A 16,786-nucleotide genomic window follows, 5' to 3' on the forward strand; every position below is an offset into this window, starting at 1 on the left:
GTTTTTGTTTTGGAGGCAGGATCTCATGTCACCTAGGCCAGCCTCGGATTTGCTAGGTAGCTGAGGTTGGCTTTAATGTATTACTGCTTCTCCTGCTCCTGTCTCCTGAGAGCCGGGATTACAGGCGTATGCCACCGTCATCCAGATGACACCTTACCGGGGATCCAACTCGGGGCTCGGAAATGTTAGGCAGGTGCTATCCTAACTGAGCTACATCCCCAGATCTATCTGATGGACAGCGATGATGGGGGTCTCAGGTAGCTCAGGCTGGCCGTGAGCTCCAAATCCCCCCTACCTCCCAAGTGCCAGGACTACAGGCACGTACACTATGCTTAGCTGAGATGGTGGTCTTGCTAGTAGCCCAGGTGACCAGGCTAGACCACATAACAAGTCTGAAGAAGACCCCCTTCTGCTGGGTGTGATGGCTCAGACCTGTAGTCTTAACTAAGCAAGGAAGTTGAGGCAGGAGGACCGCCTTGAATATGAGGGCCACCTTGGGCTACATAGCAAGGCCTTGTCTCAAAAAATCCTAAGCAGAAGGAAATAAAAATGATATGAGCCGTGGAGGAAGGTGGGAGCTGATGAGGTCTTATTTCTATGCCTGTCAGGAACATCTGTAGATATTTCTAGAATTGTCCTTTATCAATGTCACCTTACTGAACTGTCTGGATCTGGGGGGGGGGGGGTATTAGATTTTCCCCTCATTTTGGACCCAGAGAAAGGAGTCTGTAAGCAGAGCGCTCTGGGCAGCTTGCCAGAAGCCAAGCACACAGTAGCCATTTCTTGGCTGTGTGGTCTTGAGTCTCTCACTTGCAGGTTGTGTTGTGGTGTGAGAAACGTCCACATGCTGCCTTCTGCAGCGTGAGGTGAGAGGGAGGGAGACCCGGCTGTTTTTCCTGGTAGTCCGCCATGTTTCTGAGAACTGGACTCCATCTCCTCCCTTTCTGAGGTAGTTGACAGGACAGCATCCTTCCTCGTGCTTTCCTCATCTGTGAGACAAAGAGGAAAAGATAGTGTTCTGGACTGAAAGATGCTCTGTCGGGGTGTCTGGGTGCCTGAGGCGCTTCTGGTGGTTGAGGGAAAAAAATCTCCAGAATTAGTGGAAGTTCAAATATTTTTATTACTTTTATTATTATTTATGGGTTTGTTTTGTTTTTGAGAGGGTCTCATTGGATAGCCCAGGCTGGTCTTGAACCTGTATGGCCCCTCGTGCCTCAATCTCCCAAGTGTACGATTCCAGGTCTTTGCTATCATACTCAAATGATTTATTCCTTTCTATTTGAAACAGAGTGTCACATATTTCAAGCTGGTCTCCATCTGGGTAGCTGTCAAAAGGACCTTGAACTCCCATTCCCCTCCGCCAGTCCCCCACGGCGCGCTGTTATTACAGACGTGAACCCTCATGTCCAGTTTATGGGACCCTGGAGATTCAATCCTGGGCTTCATTTCCAGCAAGCAAGGCAAACACTGTAGCAACAGACCCACCTCCCCAACCCTAGGTTTTTATTTCCTAACTTCAGTGATCTGGAAAAGATTTAATCCTTCCCAGAGTTGGTCAGGGACACTCCTGTAAACGCTCCGCTCTAACTGTACTGTTGTTCACAGATGTGTGTGGCTCGGCGGGTGGGCTGCGTGACAAGCAAATGGCCCAGGTGTGGGGGAGGGGAGGGCGCGGCGCGCCCTCTCGCCGCGCGCCCGGTTCTAGCTGTCTGGCGCGCGGGCTTCGATTCCCAGAGGGGAGGGCGGGCCAGCGAGTCCCGGGGATGGTGAAGGAGTGGCTGGTCCTGCCTCCGAGGAGGGCGGGGCCGAGCTGAGGCTATAAGAGGGTAGCGCGAAGCCAACTGCAGCAGCCGAGAGGTGTGAGCCGCAGCTGTGTCAGAGTCAAGGGGCATCGGAGCCAGGCGCAGATCCACAGCGATATCCAGACATTCAGAGGTGAGGGCGTCGTGGCAGGGGACAATGATTCTTCCCCGCAGCTCTGAGCTGAGCCCAACGGGTATCACCAGAAGGGTGTGTGTGTGTGTGGTGTGTGTGTGTGTCTGTGGTGATGGTGTATCACCGGTGTGTATGTGTGTAGTTGTGTGTGCCCACCAGAGTCACAGGTGTGTCCGCGGCAGGTGGATGACGGGTGTGGGTCTGAGCGTGTCCGTAGTGGCCGAAGGCTTGGTAGGTAGGAGTGTGACGAGGGTCAGGCTGTGTCGTGGACTCAGAGTCTGAACTCCAGGACCACGGATGGTAGCCACTCTCCCAGTCCTTGGAGACCCTGTCCGAGTGATGGCTGGCGGGGATCGGCTACCGGGAGCTCGCTTCTGGCTGCCAGTGCTTTTAGGGATTCCAGGTGCGGCTCGCCAAAGGCGTGAGAACGAAGCCCACGGTGTCCCGAGAGGGGTCGGGGTTGGCGGTGACAAACTTTGGCAAGTCTATCTAGAGCCCAGCGCAGAACGGCTCTCCGATCACACGGGTGCCGCTGGGTCCCCGGTCCTTGTAGACCAGGTGCCCTGGTTCGCGGTAGCCACCACCCCACTGGGCTCTGAGGTCAGCGCGAGCTGTGTCCTCCGCCCTCGGGATCGTGCCTGGGCACGTCCTAGAGGACAGGCAAGGAGGTGACTCATTGTGACATGGAGACCCCGGGCACTGGATTGAGACCAGAATCATCGCGCCACAGCTGGGGATGGATCAGGGGCAGCCCAGAAGCCCCTTTCCCTGCCCGGGCACAGCCTCGTTCCTACCCTGTCCCCTCCCCCGCGCGGCACAGTGACCTATTTGGCGGGCACAGTATGTTCCCAGGGAACCCGGGACACGGGGAGGTCCAGGACGCGGTGTCCGGTCCCCGCTCGGCGGCGCGCCCTCGGGGACAGGGAGTCTGGGCGGGCCCTGTCCACCCTGCCAGCCCGGGAAGCGCAGAGGGTCCCACCCACCGCGCCCACCACGACCAAGACCAGTGGCCATGGGGCGCGAGAGGAGCCCGCACTGCAGAGCGGCCGGTATCCCGGTGGAGTGAGGCTTACGAGGTGCCGTATATCAGACGCCCCGGGACTGGGACCCCAGACCCAGTCCACACCCAGTGTAGGAAGGTGACCAGGCTGAGTGCGCCCACTAGGGCACATCCATTCCACTTGGAACCCCTGGGGACAAGGGCTACACTTGCGCCCTGGTCGAGCGGGAAAGACTTTGGGCTTGGGTTTGGCTTTGGGGGGCGCTCTGGCAGCTTCCTCTGTCCCCTACATCGCGTTTCGGAGAGGACACTCAAGCGGTTTTTGTTGCCCTCGCCCTCAGCTATTTTTATTTTCCAAGGATCTGACTCATCGCGTGCTTTGGGCGTGGAGATCAAGGTGGAGGGGGCCAGAGCTAAGAGCACTTTCTTTGCTCTCGAGTGTGGGTGCGTGCGAGTGTGTATATGTGTGTGTGCGCGTGTGTGTGTGTGCGTGCGTGTGTGTGTGTGTGTATGTGTACGCGTGCGCGCGCGGGTCTGGTTTCCCAGCATAGGCGGGAATCTAGGAAGCCTGGGCTCATCGTGACGTGTTTTGTGGCCCGGGGTCCCCCTCCTTTCCTCTCCTCTCCCCACCCCACGGTGACGCGCAGCCCCGGTGCCCAAGCAGTTTTGGCGGGCGGCAGCGCGGGGCAGGAAACTGACTCACCACTCCTTGCTCGGCCTACGCGCCGCCTACCGCGCCCCATTTCCTGGGCGCAGGGCGCCCCCTCCCGGCCTCGGCGAGAACTGCGAGGTCGGCTACGCGCGGGTGGTGCCACCTCACCGCGGCTTAAAGGGAATTAGAATATGCACGATGGCCAGCGAAGGAAAGGACGTCGCCTCCGTGAAATGAGGGCTTATGATAGAAGTGGTTTTGAGCAGGGTGTGCGAGCGGACTATTGGGGAAGGCGTGGCCCTTGAGAGACAAGGTGGGGAGCGTGCCCCTCTGGGGTTCCTGGTCCTATCTTCAGCTCAGAAAAGCTGGGCTCTATCCAGATTCTCGACAGAGCGTTGACTGAGTTCTTCCTCGTGCCTAAGGATCATTGAGGCCATTGGTCCTATCTTCCTTCCTCTGGCCCCTGTGAGTTAGCGCCTGGAGAAGGGCACCAAGCTTGTTGTTCGACTCAGTTTGTCTGGGGAAATAAGCCAATGAGCCCTGCCTCCACCACCAATCTAAATCTAGACTTCTCTCTGTCTCTGTCTGTCTGTCTGTCTCTCTCTGTGTGAAAGAGAGAGAAAGAGACAGACAGACAGACAAGGTCTTACTATATGGCTCCAATTAGCCAGTACTATATAGACAGGCTGGCCTGGTGGCCTGAAACCCCTGAGGGTCACCTGCCTCTGGGCTGGAATGCTCCACAAAACAAGGAGATCAATCTATTTTTTTTTTAAAAACAAAAAAAAAGCTTTCCCACGTGATTCCGATGGACCCTTCTGGTTATGTCCCTCAAGATAAGAAGAGGAAGAGAGAATGGCTCACTACTAGACCAAAAGGGTCTGAATTCACACCCCTGCTTGTGAGCCCTGTGACTTTGGACACTTACTCTGAGCCTTGGTTAGCTCTGCCTAAAAAGGATGTGATATCGCCATCGACTTTGGTGGCTCACAACTGCAATCCTAGCACACTGGAGGCTGAGGCAGGAGGATGACTGTGAGTTGCACTGAAGGATGTGACTAGGCCCCAAACTCTCCCTGCAGGCAGGGGCCATCTGAGGTCCTCCCCACGGCACCGTGGGAATCCTATTTCGGGCAGTGGGCATTGTTGTTAGCCTTGTGTTTTGTTTGTTTGGTTTTTAGCCAGGCTCTCACTATGCGGACCAGGCTGGCCTTGAACTCACAGACTTCTTGCCTCTTCTGTGTTTTGGGGATGGGCTGTCTTACTTTTTTATGAAGCCACAATGCTGGCCACATTCTGTATGCATTAGCCAAGATAGACCCTGAACTCCTTTCCCTGCCTCTGCCTCTACGATTACAGGTGTGTGCCGCCACACCCAGTTTTCTAGAGAGGACCTTGCTTGCTAGACCCAGGTTTTACCATCTGTGCCCCAGACTCTTTATCTCTTCTGGCTTCCTACCTTGACTTGTAGTCTGGGTCCCACCCCCTCTCTCCCCACTGTGGGCAAACTTACCCTGAGGTCTTACGGAGCTGGGGGTGTCCGTGGTAAGAGCCCAGAGCGTCTTGCCTCTGGAAGCCACTTCAAAGGCTGGCAGGCTGGACCCAGGCCGGAGAGAGCCCAGCCTCTCCTTAGGAGCTGCATCCCCAAGTCTTGGAGTCAGGACGGAGCAGGCAGGATCAGCCACTCAGGTACCCCTCTTTCCTGGAGAGGAGCCAGGTCAACCTTTGATTTTTCTCTGCCTGTAAAACAGGTTCCTTGGGCACAGGCTGTAGGCAGGGCTGGGGCTGGGAGGTGTCTAGACTCCAGATTACCTGATCTGCCTGGCAGGATGTGGCTCAGCCTGGGACAGACCCGTAACTCTGTTCCAGCCCGCCATACTCTCCTCTCCCCCAGGCTACTGCCTGCTGGCATCCTTAGGAAAGGCCTCCAGCCTGCAGCACCTGTCGGTGGTAGTCCGAGCGAGGGGCGGGGAGGCTCTGTCAGAATTAGCGCGCTTACAGCTTCCGTTTCCCAGGGTCAACCTATGCTAATTTAGTCCATTGTCAAATAGGGAGCCCAGAGATGTTACGGTATATATTCCGGGTCGCCCGGCAAAGCCTCGATTCTGATCTGCCTGCGCGGCCTGGCTCCAGTGTTCTCTCTCTCCCAGCCACCATGCCAGCTGCCCGCGCGTGCTACCACAGTCACACTGGCTAAGGAACTGAGGCCGGAGACGGGGAGTCACGTTTTAAAACTAGTGCCGAATAGCAACACCAATGCTACAAATTGTTGCTTGAGTCTCATCCCAAAGTCCAGGGCACTTTTGATTGGCGGGGTGGAATTACCCGCAAGGCCATCAGAATAGGAGACTGTTGGGAAACCACTGGACCTTGGCAGTTCACACTCATTCGGGACGTTCACGCCCATGAAGGACACTTTAGCACAAGACATTGATTTTAGCTGATAGTATTCCTGGTGTGAACAGGACGCTGACCCCTGGCTTCTGTGGTGTGGACACCAGCCGTGACTTTGGGGTGCAGGGCGGGCTGAACTCAACACCCACCTCAGTCTCACGCTGTGGTGGAAAAACACTTGGGAGGACCCGAGGGAGCTGGAAGATTGTGATTGGTGGGGTTGTTTCCATAGTGACCTGGGTCCTTCTTGTGTTTCAGCCACAGGCACCATGTCCGATCCTGATGATGTCCGACCTGTTCCACACAGGAGCAAAGTGTGCCGTCGTCTCTTCGGTCCCGTGGACAGTGAGCAGTTGCGTCGCGATTGCGATGCGCTCATGGCCGGCTGCCTCCAAGAGGCCCGGGAACGCTGGAACTTTGACTTCGTCACTGAGACGCCGCTGGAGGGCAACTTCGTCTGGGAGCGCGTTCGGAGCCTAGGGCTGCCCAAGATCTACCAGAGCCCTGGCTCCCGCGGCGGCCGTGATGACCTGGGAGGGGACAAGAGGCCCAGTACCTCCTCTGCCCTGCTGCAGGGGCCAGCTCCGGAGGACCACGTGGCTTTGTCGCTGGCTTGCACTCTGGTGTCTCACGCCCCCGAGCGGCCTGAAGACTCCCCTGGTGGTCCCGGAACATCTCAGGGCCGAAAACGGAGGCAGACCAGCCTGACAGGTAAGGACGGGAGGAAGGAAGGAAGGATCCTGCAGGAGGCCTGGAGAGGGGAGGCCACCTGCTGAGGATCGCCTTTGCAGAGAACATTCCAGCCCTTCCCCAGCACCAAGCCTTTCCTTAGGTGAGGCACCCGGGGCTTAGAGGAGCAGCTGACGTTCACATGTTGCAGGTATTTTCTCTGCAGTGAAGGCCCAGGATTGTGTGGGGTTTGGTAGTAGCGCACTTGGCCTGGAACCCGTAGGGAAGGGCTGGGGGTGTGCCTTTGCAAGAGAGTGCTGGAGTATCACGTCCACACCCTGGCTTCCATCTCTACTGCCAACTCAATAAATAAATACGAAGAAAGGCTGGACAGATGTCCCAGAGGATGGGAGTTCGAGTCCCAGCACCAGGTGGCTAACAGCTTCCTATAACTAACTCCAGGAGCGGGCACCTAACCTCTCTAGAGCCCATGCCCTCTGAGTAGGAGGTGTAATGCCCTGTGACTTTCCCTACAACAGCCACGTGTCCCTTCGACTCTGGGGAATGCTGCCCTTACCCTCTGCGTCTGGCCTGACATCTGTTCTCTCTCCACAGATTTCTATCACTCCAAGCGCAGATTGGTCTTCTGCAAGAGAAAGCCCTGAAGGGCCGACGGGAGCCTCGCCCTCTTCTGCTGTGTGGGTCAGGAGGCCTCTTCCCCATCTTCTGCCTTAGCCCTCACTTTGTGTGTCTTAATTATTATTTGTGTTTTAATTTAAACTTCTCCTGTATATATTCTGCCTGCCCTCTCCCGGTCTCCAAACTTAGAGTTATTTAAAAAAAAAAAGAAAAAAACCCTTAATTAGTAGGACGGTGAGCCCCTTAGTGCTGGGGATTTGTATTATGTAGACTGTTATTTAAGCCCTTCTCAACCCAACCTCTTCGCTTCCCACCCTGGAGGGACAGTGGCATTGACCTCATCCCATCTGTATCCGTTTCCCCCAACACCCCTCCCCACCCCTCCCCACCCCACCCACCCCACCCCACCCCGCCTGGTTCCTTGCCATGTCTCACCTGGGGGGGGGTGTGATCCTTAGACCTGAATAGCACTTTGGACAACTGAGTAGGACTTTGGGGTCTCCTTGTCACCTCTAAGGCCAGCTAGGATGACAGTGAAGCAGTCACAACCTAGAACAGGGATGCCCGGTTAGGACCCAACCGGAATATCTCGATCCTTGACATTCATTCAGACCCGTGAAGACGGGAATGGTCCCCACTCTGGGTCCCCTTTGTCACTCCTGGGGAGCCCGCCTCCCCTGTGGGTCTCTGCCAGCTGCCCCTCTATTTTCGACGGTTAATCTGGTGATCAGCTGCTCTCCCCTCCCCCATCCTCCCCCGCCCCAGGTCAGCAGGAGGCATCTCTAGGCACTTGCCCCATATAGCTCAGCGGACTGGAAGGGAATGGATATACGGGGTACACTAAGTGGGGTTCCCTGATCCTACCTCAGGCAGCTCCAGCGGCCACCACCCTCCTTGTGGGGCTGGGGTGGGTCCTTGGTGGTGAGACAGGCCTCCCAGAGCATCCCTGTGCGTGTGGTATGTGGTGGTAGTGGGGTGGGCTTATCTGGGATGGGGACCCCAGCCACTGAAGTCCTCAGTGGCTTCTCCCATTTCTTAGTAGGAAGGAGTTGTACAAGGAGCCAGGCCAAGATGGTGCCTCAGGGGCTAAGGGAGCTGACAGGACACTAAACAATGGCTCTTCCTTTCCCAGAGTTGAATACTGAGCCCCTGTGGGTATCGAAGCACTTAGTAGGTCTGACCCCAACCCCAAACACCCCCATTTCCGTAACATCCTGGTCTGGATTGTTTATCCTTAGCCCCAGCCCCAAGAACATGTATTTTGGCTCCCTCCCTGTCCCCATTCGGATTGTAAACCTCACGCAGACAGGGCCAGCACCCTGCATTGTCCTAAGTCCTCACACCCTACCCCAACGCTGGTGCTCAATAAACACTTCAAGATGATTTGTAAAGTCTTGTCATTAGAGCAGATGGTATGTGTGTGTGTCTGTGTGTATGGGGTGTGTGTGTATGTGTGTGTGTATGTGTGTGTATGTATGTGTCTGTGTGTATGTGTGTGTATATGGGGTGTGTGTGTGTCTTGGGGACCAGCTGTTCGCTCTGTTTCCACCCACCCTGGGTGTGTGTCTATATGTCTAGAAGTGTAATATGCAATAATCCCCCTTCCCCCAGTGATGGGACTTGAACCTAAGGCCTTGAACAAGATAGGCAAGAACTCCACCACTGAGCGAATTGAAGCTATTGGTCCTTTATTTTTACTTATTTATTTATTTATTTATTTATTTATTTTTGGTCCTTTGTTTTCATTTTGAGACAAAATTTATAGTTTCTTTGTTTCTTTCTTTGTTTCTTTCTTTGGATTTTTTTTTTTTTTCGAGACAGGGTTTCTCTGTGTAGCCCTGGCTATCCTGGAACTCACTCTGTAGACCAGGCTGGCCTCGAACTCAGAAATCCACCTGCCTCTGCCTCCCAGAGTGCTGGGATTACAGGCGTGAGCCACCACCGCCCGGCTGGTTTTTTTTTTTTTTTCTCTATTAAAAGTTTCTATCTTCATTTTAGTTTAACAGAAATAGTTTCTTTTAAATTATATTTACTTAGTTTTGTGTGTATGTTGTGTGTGTGTGCATACACACACACACAGCCTACAGCGTGCATCTCTCTTGGGCGTTCTGGATCTAGCTCAGTCAGAATTGGCAGCATCTTTACCCCTTGAGCCCTACCTTGCTCATGGGGACCACACCCTCTTAGGCTGTGGTCCAGGAAGCCCCTCCCCATCTTCTCTGCCTTAGCCTTCACCCTGTATGTCTTTTAAACTTTTTTTTTAAAAAGAATTTTTTAAAAGATTTATTTATTTTATGTCTGTGAGCACACCATTGCTCTCTTCAGACACACCAGAAGAGGGCATCGGATCCCTTTACAGAGGGTTGAGAGCGACTGTGTGGTTGTGGGATTTGAACTCAGAACCTTTGGAAGAAAGAGCTTTTAACCGCTGAACCATCTCTCCAGCCCCTACCACACAAGTTTTATACAAGCTTGAAAAAAAAAAAGGGAAACCTCAAGTAAGAAAAACACCTCCATAAGATCAGACTGGGCAAGCCTGTGAGCCGGTGCTTCCTTGATCACAGCTCCTCCTGTTGTGATGAACCCCAACCATAAAATTATTTTCGTGGCTATTTCTAGCCGTAATTTTGCTACTGTTAATAAATTGTAAAGCAAATGCCTATGTTTTCTGATGGTCTTATTTGAGCCCTGTGAAACACTTATTCCACTTGCCCCTAGAGGGATTGTGCCCCACAGGTTGAGACCCACAGCTGTAGAGCATTTCCTTAATTAGTGATCAATTGGGGGAGGGCCTAGCTCACTGTGGGTGGAGCCATCCCTGGGCTGGCGGTCCTGGGTTCTGTAAGAAAGCAGGCTGAGCAAACCAGGGGAAGCAAGCCAGTAAGCAGCACCCCTCCATGGCCTCTGCATCAGCTCCTGCCTCCAGGTTCCTACTGAGTTCCTGTCCTGACTTCCTTCCGTGCTGGACAGTTCTGCGGAAATGTAAGTTAAATAAACCCTTTTTTCTTCAAGCTGTTTTGGTCATGGTGCTTATCACAGCAATAGACACCCTGACTGGGAGGAAATGACTAAAACAATATTAAATGTAACTTGGTTTTGTTTCTTTTGTATTTTATGGGTAACAGTGTTTGCTTACATGTATGTCTGTGCACATGTGTGTGTCTGGTGCCGGCGGAGGTCAGAGGACATCAGTTGCCCTTGAACTGGTGCTTCAGACGGACACACACTGCCTCGTGGGTGCTGGGAACCCAACCCAGGTCCTCCGCAAGAACAACTGCTCTTAACTGCCGTCTCTCCAGCTCATCTGGTCCGTAGTGAGATAGGATCTCACTATGTAGCCAAGGCTGGCCTTGAACTCTGACCCTCTTGCCTAGCTACCTTAGATGGTTTGGACCATTTGAACCAACTTTCAGGGTTATCACTTCTGTTTCACTGATGAACAAAAAAACCCTAAAGGCCCCCAAAAAACATGACCAACAAAAGGAGGTCCCAGGTTCCGGGCCACTCCCCCAGGGAGTGTCAGAGTCCTGAGATCCATCTTGAGCCCTGTAGGTCACACAGCCTACTTGATAAGCCCGAAAGGGGAAGTGGTAAGGACTCCCAGTAGGGACTCGGGGGCTAACTGTGTCACAGTGAAATCTTTGACGTAACCCAGGCTTTCTCAATATTCCGGAAACGGATGCCCAGACGCTATCTGGGCCCCATCTCCTGTGGCCCTGCTGCCTACCCAAGCTCCTAATAGACATATTTTGGAACTGGGAACTGGAGGAGGGAGCCAGGGCACTCTCTCCACAACAGCCCAGAGCAGAGAGTGTCTGTGTCAGCATTGACCACACGGGGACAAGAGATCACTCAGCTGTGAGGGACTGAAAGTGAGTCTGGAAGCTTTGTTAGTTTTCATCGTTATTTCTGGGTTTAATCCTTAGCCCCTGGTTTGCAGGGAGCCTGCTACCTCCTGGTGGAAAGAGCCCTCCCTTCAGGGCTGGAGAGATGGCTCAGCGGTTAAGAACACTGACTGCTCTTCCTGGGTCCTGAGTTCAAATCCCAGCAACCACAAGGTGGCTCACAACCATCCATAATGTGATCCGATGCCCTCTACTGGTGTGTCTGAAGACAGCTACAGTGTACTCATCGACATAAAATAAATAGCCGGGCGGTGGTGGCGCACACCTGTAATCCCAGCACTCTGGGAGGCAGAGGCAGGCAGATTTCTGAGTTCAAGGCCAGCCTGGTCTACAGAGTGAGTTCCAGGATAGCCAGGGCTACAGAGAGAAACCTTGTCTGAAAAAAAAAAAAAAAAAAACCAAATCCAAAAAACCAAAATAAATAAATAAATAAATAAATAAAGTAAAATTTTTTTTTTTTAAAAAAAGGCTCCCTCGAGTTGTCCTTTGACTGCATGAGGAAACCCTGGTTTGCACATGTTCACAGTGGCATGCTCCCAAGGATCTGGGACCAAACTACACCATAGGAAAGAACTGACTCCTCCTGACCTTTGACCTCCACATATGAACTGCATGCAGCATGCACACATATTCCCTCCCCCCACAGCCTCCATTTCTCTGCACATATATACACACCCCATACAAATATTTGCACAAAATAAATATGCACAAATATACACAAAATGAATTTAATAATTGTAATATATATATATATATATATATATTTTTTTTTTTTTTTCCTCAAGACAGGGTTTCTCTGTATAGCCCTGGCTGACTCTGTAGACCAGGCTGGCCTCAAACTCAGAAATCCACCTGCCTCTGCCTCCCAAGTGCTGGGCTTAAAGGCATGTGCCACCACTGCCTGGCCCAAGGCTACTCTTACAAGGACAACATTTAACTGGGGCTGGCTTACAGGTTCAGAGGTTCAGTCCATTATCATCAAGGCGGGAACATGGCAGCATCCAGGCAGGCATGGTGCAGGAGGAGCTGAGAGTTCTACATCTTCATCTGAAGGCAGCCAGGAGAACTAGCTTCTAGGCAGCTAGGGTGAGGGTCTTAAAGCCCACACCCACAGTGACACACCTACTCTAACAAGACCACACCCACTCAACAGGGCCACACCTTCTAAAAGTGCCACTCCCCGGGCCCCGTGCATAGACAAACCATCAGAGGGCTATTGTCCCCCTGTGGCATTTTCTTTTTCTTTTTTCTCCTCCTCTTCTTCTTCTTCTTCTTCTTCTTCTTCTTCTTCTTCTTCTTCTTCTTCTTCTTCTTCTTCTTCTTCTTCTTCTTCTTCTTCTTCTTCTTCTTCTTTTGGGGGGGGTTTCAAAACAGGTTTCTCTGACAGTCCTGGCTGTCCTGGAACTCACCCTGTAGACCAGGTTGGCCTCAAATTCAGAAATCCGCCTGCCTCTGCCTCCCAAGTGCTGGGATTCTGGGATTAAAGGTGTGAGCCACCACTGCCCTGATGCGGCGGCATTTTCTGCACCAGTTGTAGCCACAGAGGCTTCTTTTGAACTTCCTACTGGTCTGATGACACTCTGGCCTTGTTTACTACAGGCTGGAGTGGGATGCGCGTGCACACGTATTCACACACACACACACATACCCTTTGCTCAGAACCCCTCCCCAGCCCCAACTTTCTGCTACAATTCCAGGACCCAGGGCATCAGGCGAGGCAGAAGGTGCAGCCAGGGCAGGGCCCCTTTCCACGGGAAGTTCCCTAGATGATCGCAGGAGATCGGGCAGCCAGGGAACGGAAAGGGGCGATTGGGCAAGAGACAAGACTTGACAGTTGCAGAGCGTGTGGGCTCTGTGGGCAGCAGGCAGTGACCTCCTCACAGGTCCAGGAGCAGCAGACAGCAAGCGACGGTCCTCTGAGAGGTGGGAGCTGCCCAGGCGGGCAGTGCTGCTGTGTAGAGGGGCTGGGGAGGGATAGTGTGGGTCCCATGCAGTTTCTTTTCCTTCTCTCCTCCTTCTTTCCCTTCTTCCTTCCTTCGAGATGGGGGGAGGGTCTTTCTGTGTAGCCCAGCCTGGCCTTGAACTCAGAGATCCACATGTCTCTGCCTCCTAAATTCTGGGATTAAAGGTATATGTTGCTATTTTTTTTTTTTTTTGAGATGGGGTCTTGTGTAGCCAAGGCTGGCCCTAAACTCACTATACAGCCAAAGATGACTTTGATCTTCCTGCCTCCATCTCCAGGGTGCTGGGGTTGTACTTCAAAGCCCAACCCCCCTCTAGCTTCTGGGTCTCAGGAGTGCAAATTGAATTTCCCTACTTCTGACAGAGAGGTTCGGACTGCGTGTGTTACCTCTTGTGAGTGAGAAGTAGGTTGTGGACTTATGAGACGGGGCAGGTCTTCTGGCTTTTTAGAGACTCGGTTTCTCTATCTGTCAGTGAGTAAGGCTGGGGAAAGGACAGGCCACTGGGACTAGGTGGCTATCAGGGACATTGGTGGTGACCATGGTTGGCCTTTCCCAAGGTAAGTTTCACACTGGGCTGACCCAGTTTCTCACCCCTTCTGTGACAAGATGGTAGGGATAGGGGTCCCTACAGGCTCTGGCTGATGTCAGGTTTCGGTCCTACTGTATTGTGGTCCTACTATGCCCTCAGGGCCTGTTGTACTAGCTAAAGTCCATATCTGTCCAATCGTGGCGAGTCATATTTTTTTTTTAATTATATGTAAGTACACTGTAGCTGTCTTCAGACACTATAGAAGAGGGTGTACGGATGATTGTGAGCCACCATGTGGTTGCTGGGATTTGAACTCAAGACCTTTGGAAGAGCAGTCGGTGCTCTTAACCAACCGCTGAGCCATCTCTCCAGCCCCGTCGAGCCAACTCTTGAAGGTGGCAAGAAGCGGGGCTCGTTGGCTTCCAAGTCTGCTTCAGGTGACAGTAGGGGTGCGGGAGCCACCTGCAAGCTGTTTTACTGCTGGGAGGGGCCTTTTGTTGTGCAGGGTGTGTAGGAGAATCCAGCAGAAATGGGGGCATGAGGCCGGGGGTGGGGGGTGCCCTGCCACTGACCTGAGGGTTCAGGTGCTGGCTTTGGGTGACCACAGAAGGGTCTTTTGGAGTCATCAAGTGAAGGGTAAGGGAGCTGAGTGTGAGGGGAGAGACAGAGACAGAGACAGAGACAGACAGAGAGAAACAGAGAAAGGGAGAGAGGCTTTCATGGACTCACCAAAGAAGGTCTCCACTGCCTCTCAGTGGCCATTCCTGCCCATGACTAATTTAGGACATGTCGTTAGGGAATAGGGGTCAGTGACTGGCAGAGATGTCCTGACCCAGAGTGACCAGTATTCTGACAGACTTGGAGGCCTCGCTGGCTTCAGGGTATAGCGTGATTCCCTTCCCTGGACATCCTGATGGTCTAGACATTGACGTCCTTGCCTGGTGGAGCTGAGTGAGGTGGCTCTCGGTGCCACTTTCCTACAAAATACCAGGGGACTGCAGGACACTGTAGAGAGGAGTGCCCCGCATTCGAAGAGCTCATTTGGGGATTTGAACTCCTCTGGCTGTGAGACCCTGGCTGGCAATGCCTAGGCCTCTCATGAGGGCTCTCCCCAGGATGGGCTCTGGAGGGTTTTTAGGGCAGGGGGCCTCATCTGGCCAGTTCCATGCCTTAATCTGCTCACAGGAAGTACATGGCTCACAGGAAGTTCATGGTGCTTCCTGGACCTTCTGAGCTCAGGGCCAGCCCTTGCTGCCCAGGAAGCACAGCTGGCCTACATCTGGATGGCTATGAAATCTTTGTCCCGCCCAGGGCTGCTTCTCTGGTGTGTCCCCCTCCCTGCAGATTCATGGCTCCAGAAATGGCCGTCCCTGTGGAGGCCCGTCCCAGATGAGCCAGGCAGCCGGGTTCGAGGAGCCTCCTCTGGTTTCTGGCTGGCTCTGTGTGGAACCCAGCTGTTACTTGGGCAACTTTGAGTCTCATGCCCATCAGTGACCTCACCACTGTTGTCAATGTGGCCTTTACCCAGAAGTCCCGGGGGCCAGACACAGTGCCCGATCAGGGCCAACAAATATTTGCTAAGCGCCAGCTGTATGCCAAGCACTGGTTTATAGTTCAGTAAAAGGAGATTCGAATTTGCAGAATAAACGAGTGGAAGACGCTTCTGAGAATGGAAATTGAGAGAAAGTAGAACCGGAAAGGGGTACATTAGCTGGGGTGTCGTGGTTTCAACTTTCATAATCTTGCTTGCGCCTCACATGGTTCTGGTGGTAGATGTTAGTCTGATTTTTGTTTTTTGTTATCTTGGGTGTGAGTGTGTGTGTGTGGCTGTGAGTGTGTGTAAGTGTGTGAGTTTGTCTCTGTGATTGTGTGTGTGTGTTAGAGAGCATGTGTGAACATGTATGAGTGTGTGAGCCTGTGAGTGTGTGTGTGTGTGAGTGTATATGTGTGTGAGTGTGTGAGTATGTGTGAACATGTATGAATGTGTGTGAGTGTGTGTGTCTGCAAGTGTGTGAGTGTGTATGAGTGTATGTGTATTAAGCATGTATGTGAGTATGGAAGTATGTATGCATATGTAAGTGTGTATGAGTGTATGTGTGAGAGAAAGCGTGTATGTATGACTGTGTAAGTGTGGAATTGTGTGTGTGTGTGTGTGTGTGTGTGTGTGAGAGAGAGAGAGAGAGAGAGAGAGAGAGAGAGAGAGAGGCTAGGTCTCAACTGTAGAACTCAGACTGGTCTTGAGCCCACTGAGATTTCTCTGTCTCAGCCTCCCCAGGGATTATTGGCAGACATCACCACAGCCAGATATTTGTCTGCTTCCAGTGAGGAAACCCAGGCACTGAGAGGTGAGTGAGTTGCCTAAGGCTGGCTTGCTGGAGAGAGCAGGGCCAGGAGGGAAGAAGAGCTCCTCCTGACTTCAGAGCATTCTGAGGTCACTTTCCCCGGAACCTCCTTTCCCTCCTCTCTGCGGCTCTCCTAGACTGTATGTAACCTTGAGGCTGGAGCTGCCCCTGACAGTCATGAGGGTCATGTGGTCACAGAGGGGAGGGGCTTTCCTCTCAGGGGGTTGTTGTAGGGAGGCAGACAGTGGCTTTTTGGGTGTGGGTGGATGTGGCCAAAGAGGAGAGGCACTTGCCCCATCACTGTTTGGAGCAGGATAAGGGTCACGCATGTGGAAGATACTGGTGACATTCAGGCAGATGAGTGCAAGGACTTTCAAGCATTTTCCTAGAAGACTGAAGTCTGCAGAACTGAGCCAATAGCACTGACCGATATACCGTGAGATGGACACACGTGCCCCACTGACCGATATACCGTGAGATGGACACACATGCCTCACTGACCGATATACCGTGAGATGGACACACGTGCCCCACTGACCGATATACCGTGAGACGGACACACGTGCCCCACTGACCGATATACCGTGAGACGGACACACATGCCCCACTGACCGATATACCGTGAGATGGACACATGTGTCCCACTGACCGATATACCGTGAGACGGACACACGTGCCCCACTGACCGATATACTGTGAGATGGACACACGTGCCCCACTGACCGGTATATCGTGAGATGGACACACGTGACCCACT

General features: G+C 53.0%; 2 protein-coding genes across 3 annotated transcripts in view; both read left to right on the forward strand.

The window, feature by feature from the left end:
• Positions 1-1,827: 1,827 nt before the first annotated feature.
• Cdkn1a (cyclin dependent kinase inhibitor 1A) lies at positions 1,828-8,672 on the forward strand. Its single transcript, XM_052164074.1, has 3 exons — positions 1,828-1,935; positions 6,240-6,692; positions 7,266-8,672. The coding sequence occupies exons 2-3, from the start codon at positions 6,251-6,253 to the stop codon at positions 7,313-7,315; spliced, it is 492 nt and encodes a 163-aa protein (XP_052020034.1). The 5' UTR covers positions 1,828-1,935; positions 6,240-6,250; the 3' UTR covers positions 7,316-8,672.
• Positions 8,673-13,045: 4,373 nt separating this feature from the next.
• The window catches only part of Rab44 (RAB44, member RAS oncogene family), a 34,059-nt gene continuing 30,318 nt past the window's right edge, over positions 13,046-16,786 (forward strand). For both annotated transcript variants that reach the window (XM_052164021.1, XM_052164022.1), the window contains exon 1: positions 13,046-13,117. The gene's annotated coding sequence lies outside the window, so the exon portion shown is untranslated. The remainder of the gene's footprint in view (positions 13,118-16,786) is intronic.

This window comes from Apodemus sylvaticus, chromosome 19 (assembly GCF_947179515.1).
Source record: "Apodemus sylvaticus chromosome 19, mApoSyl1.1, whole genome shotgun sequence".
Lineage (NCBI taxonomy): Eukaryota > Metazoa > Chordata > Mammalia > Rodentia > Muridae > Apodemus > Apodemus sylvaticus.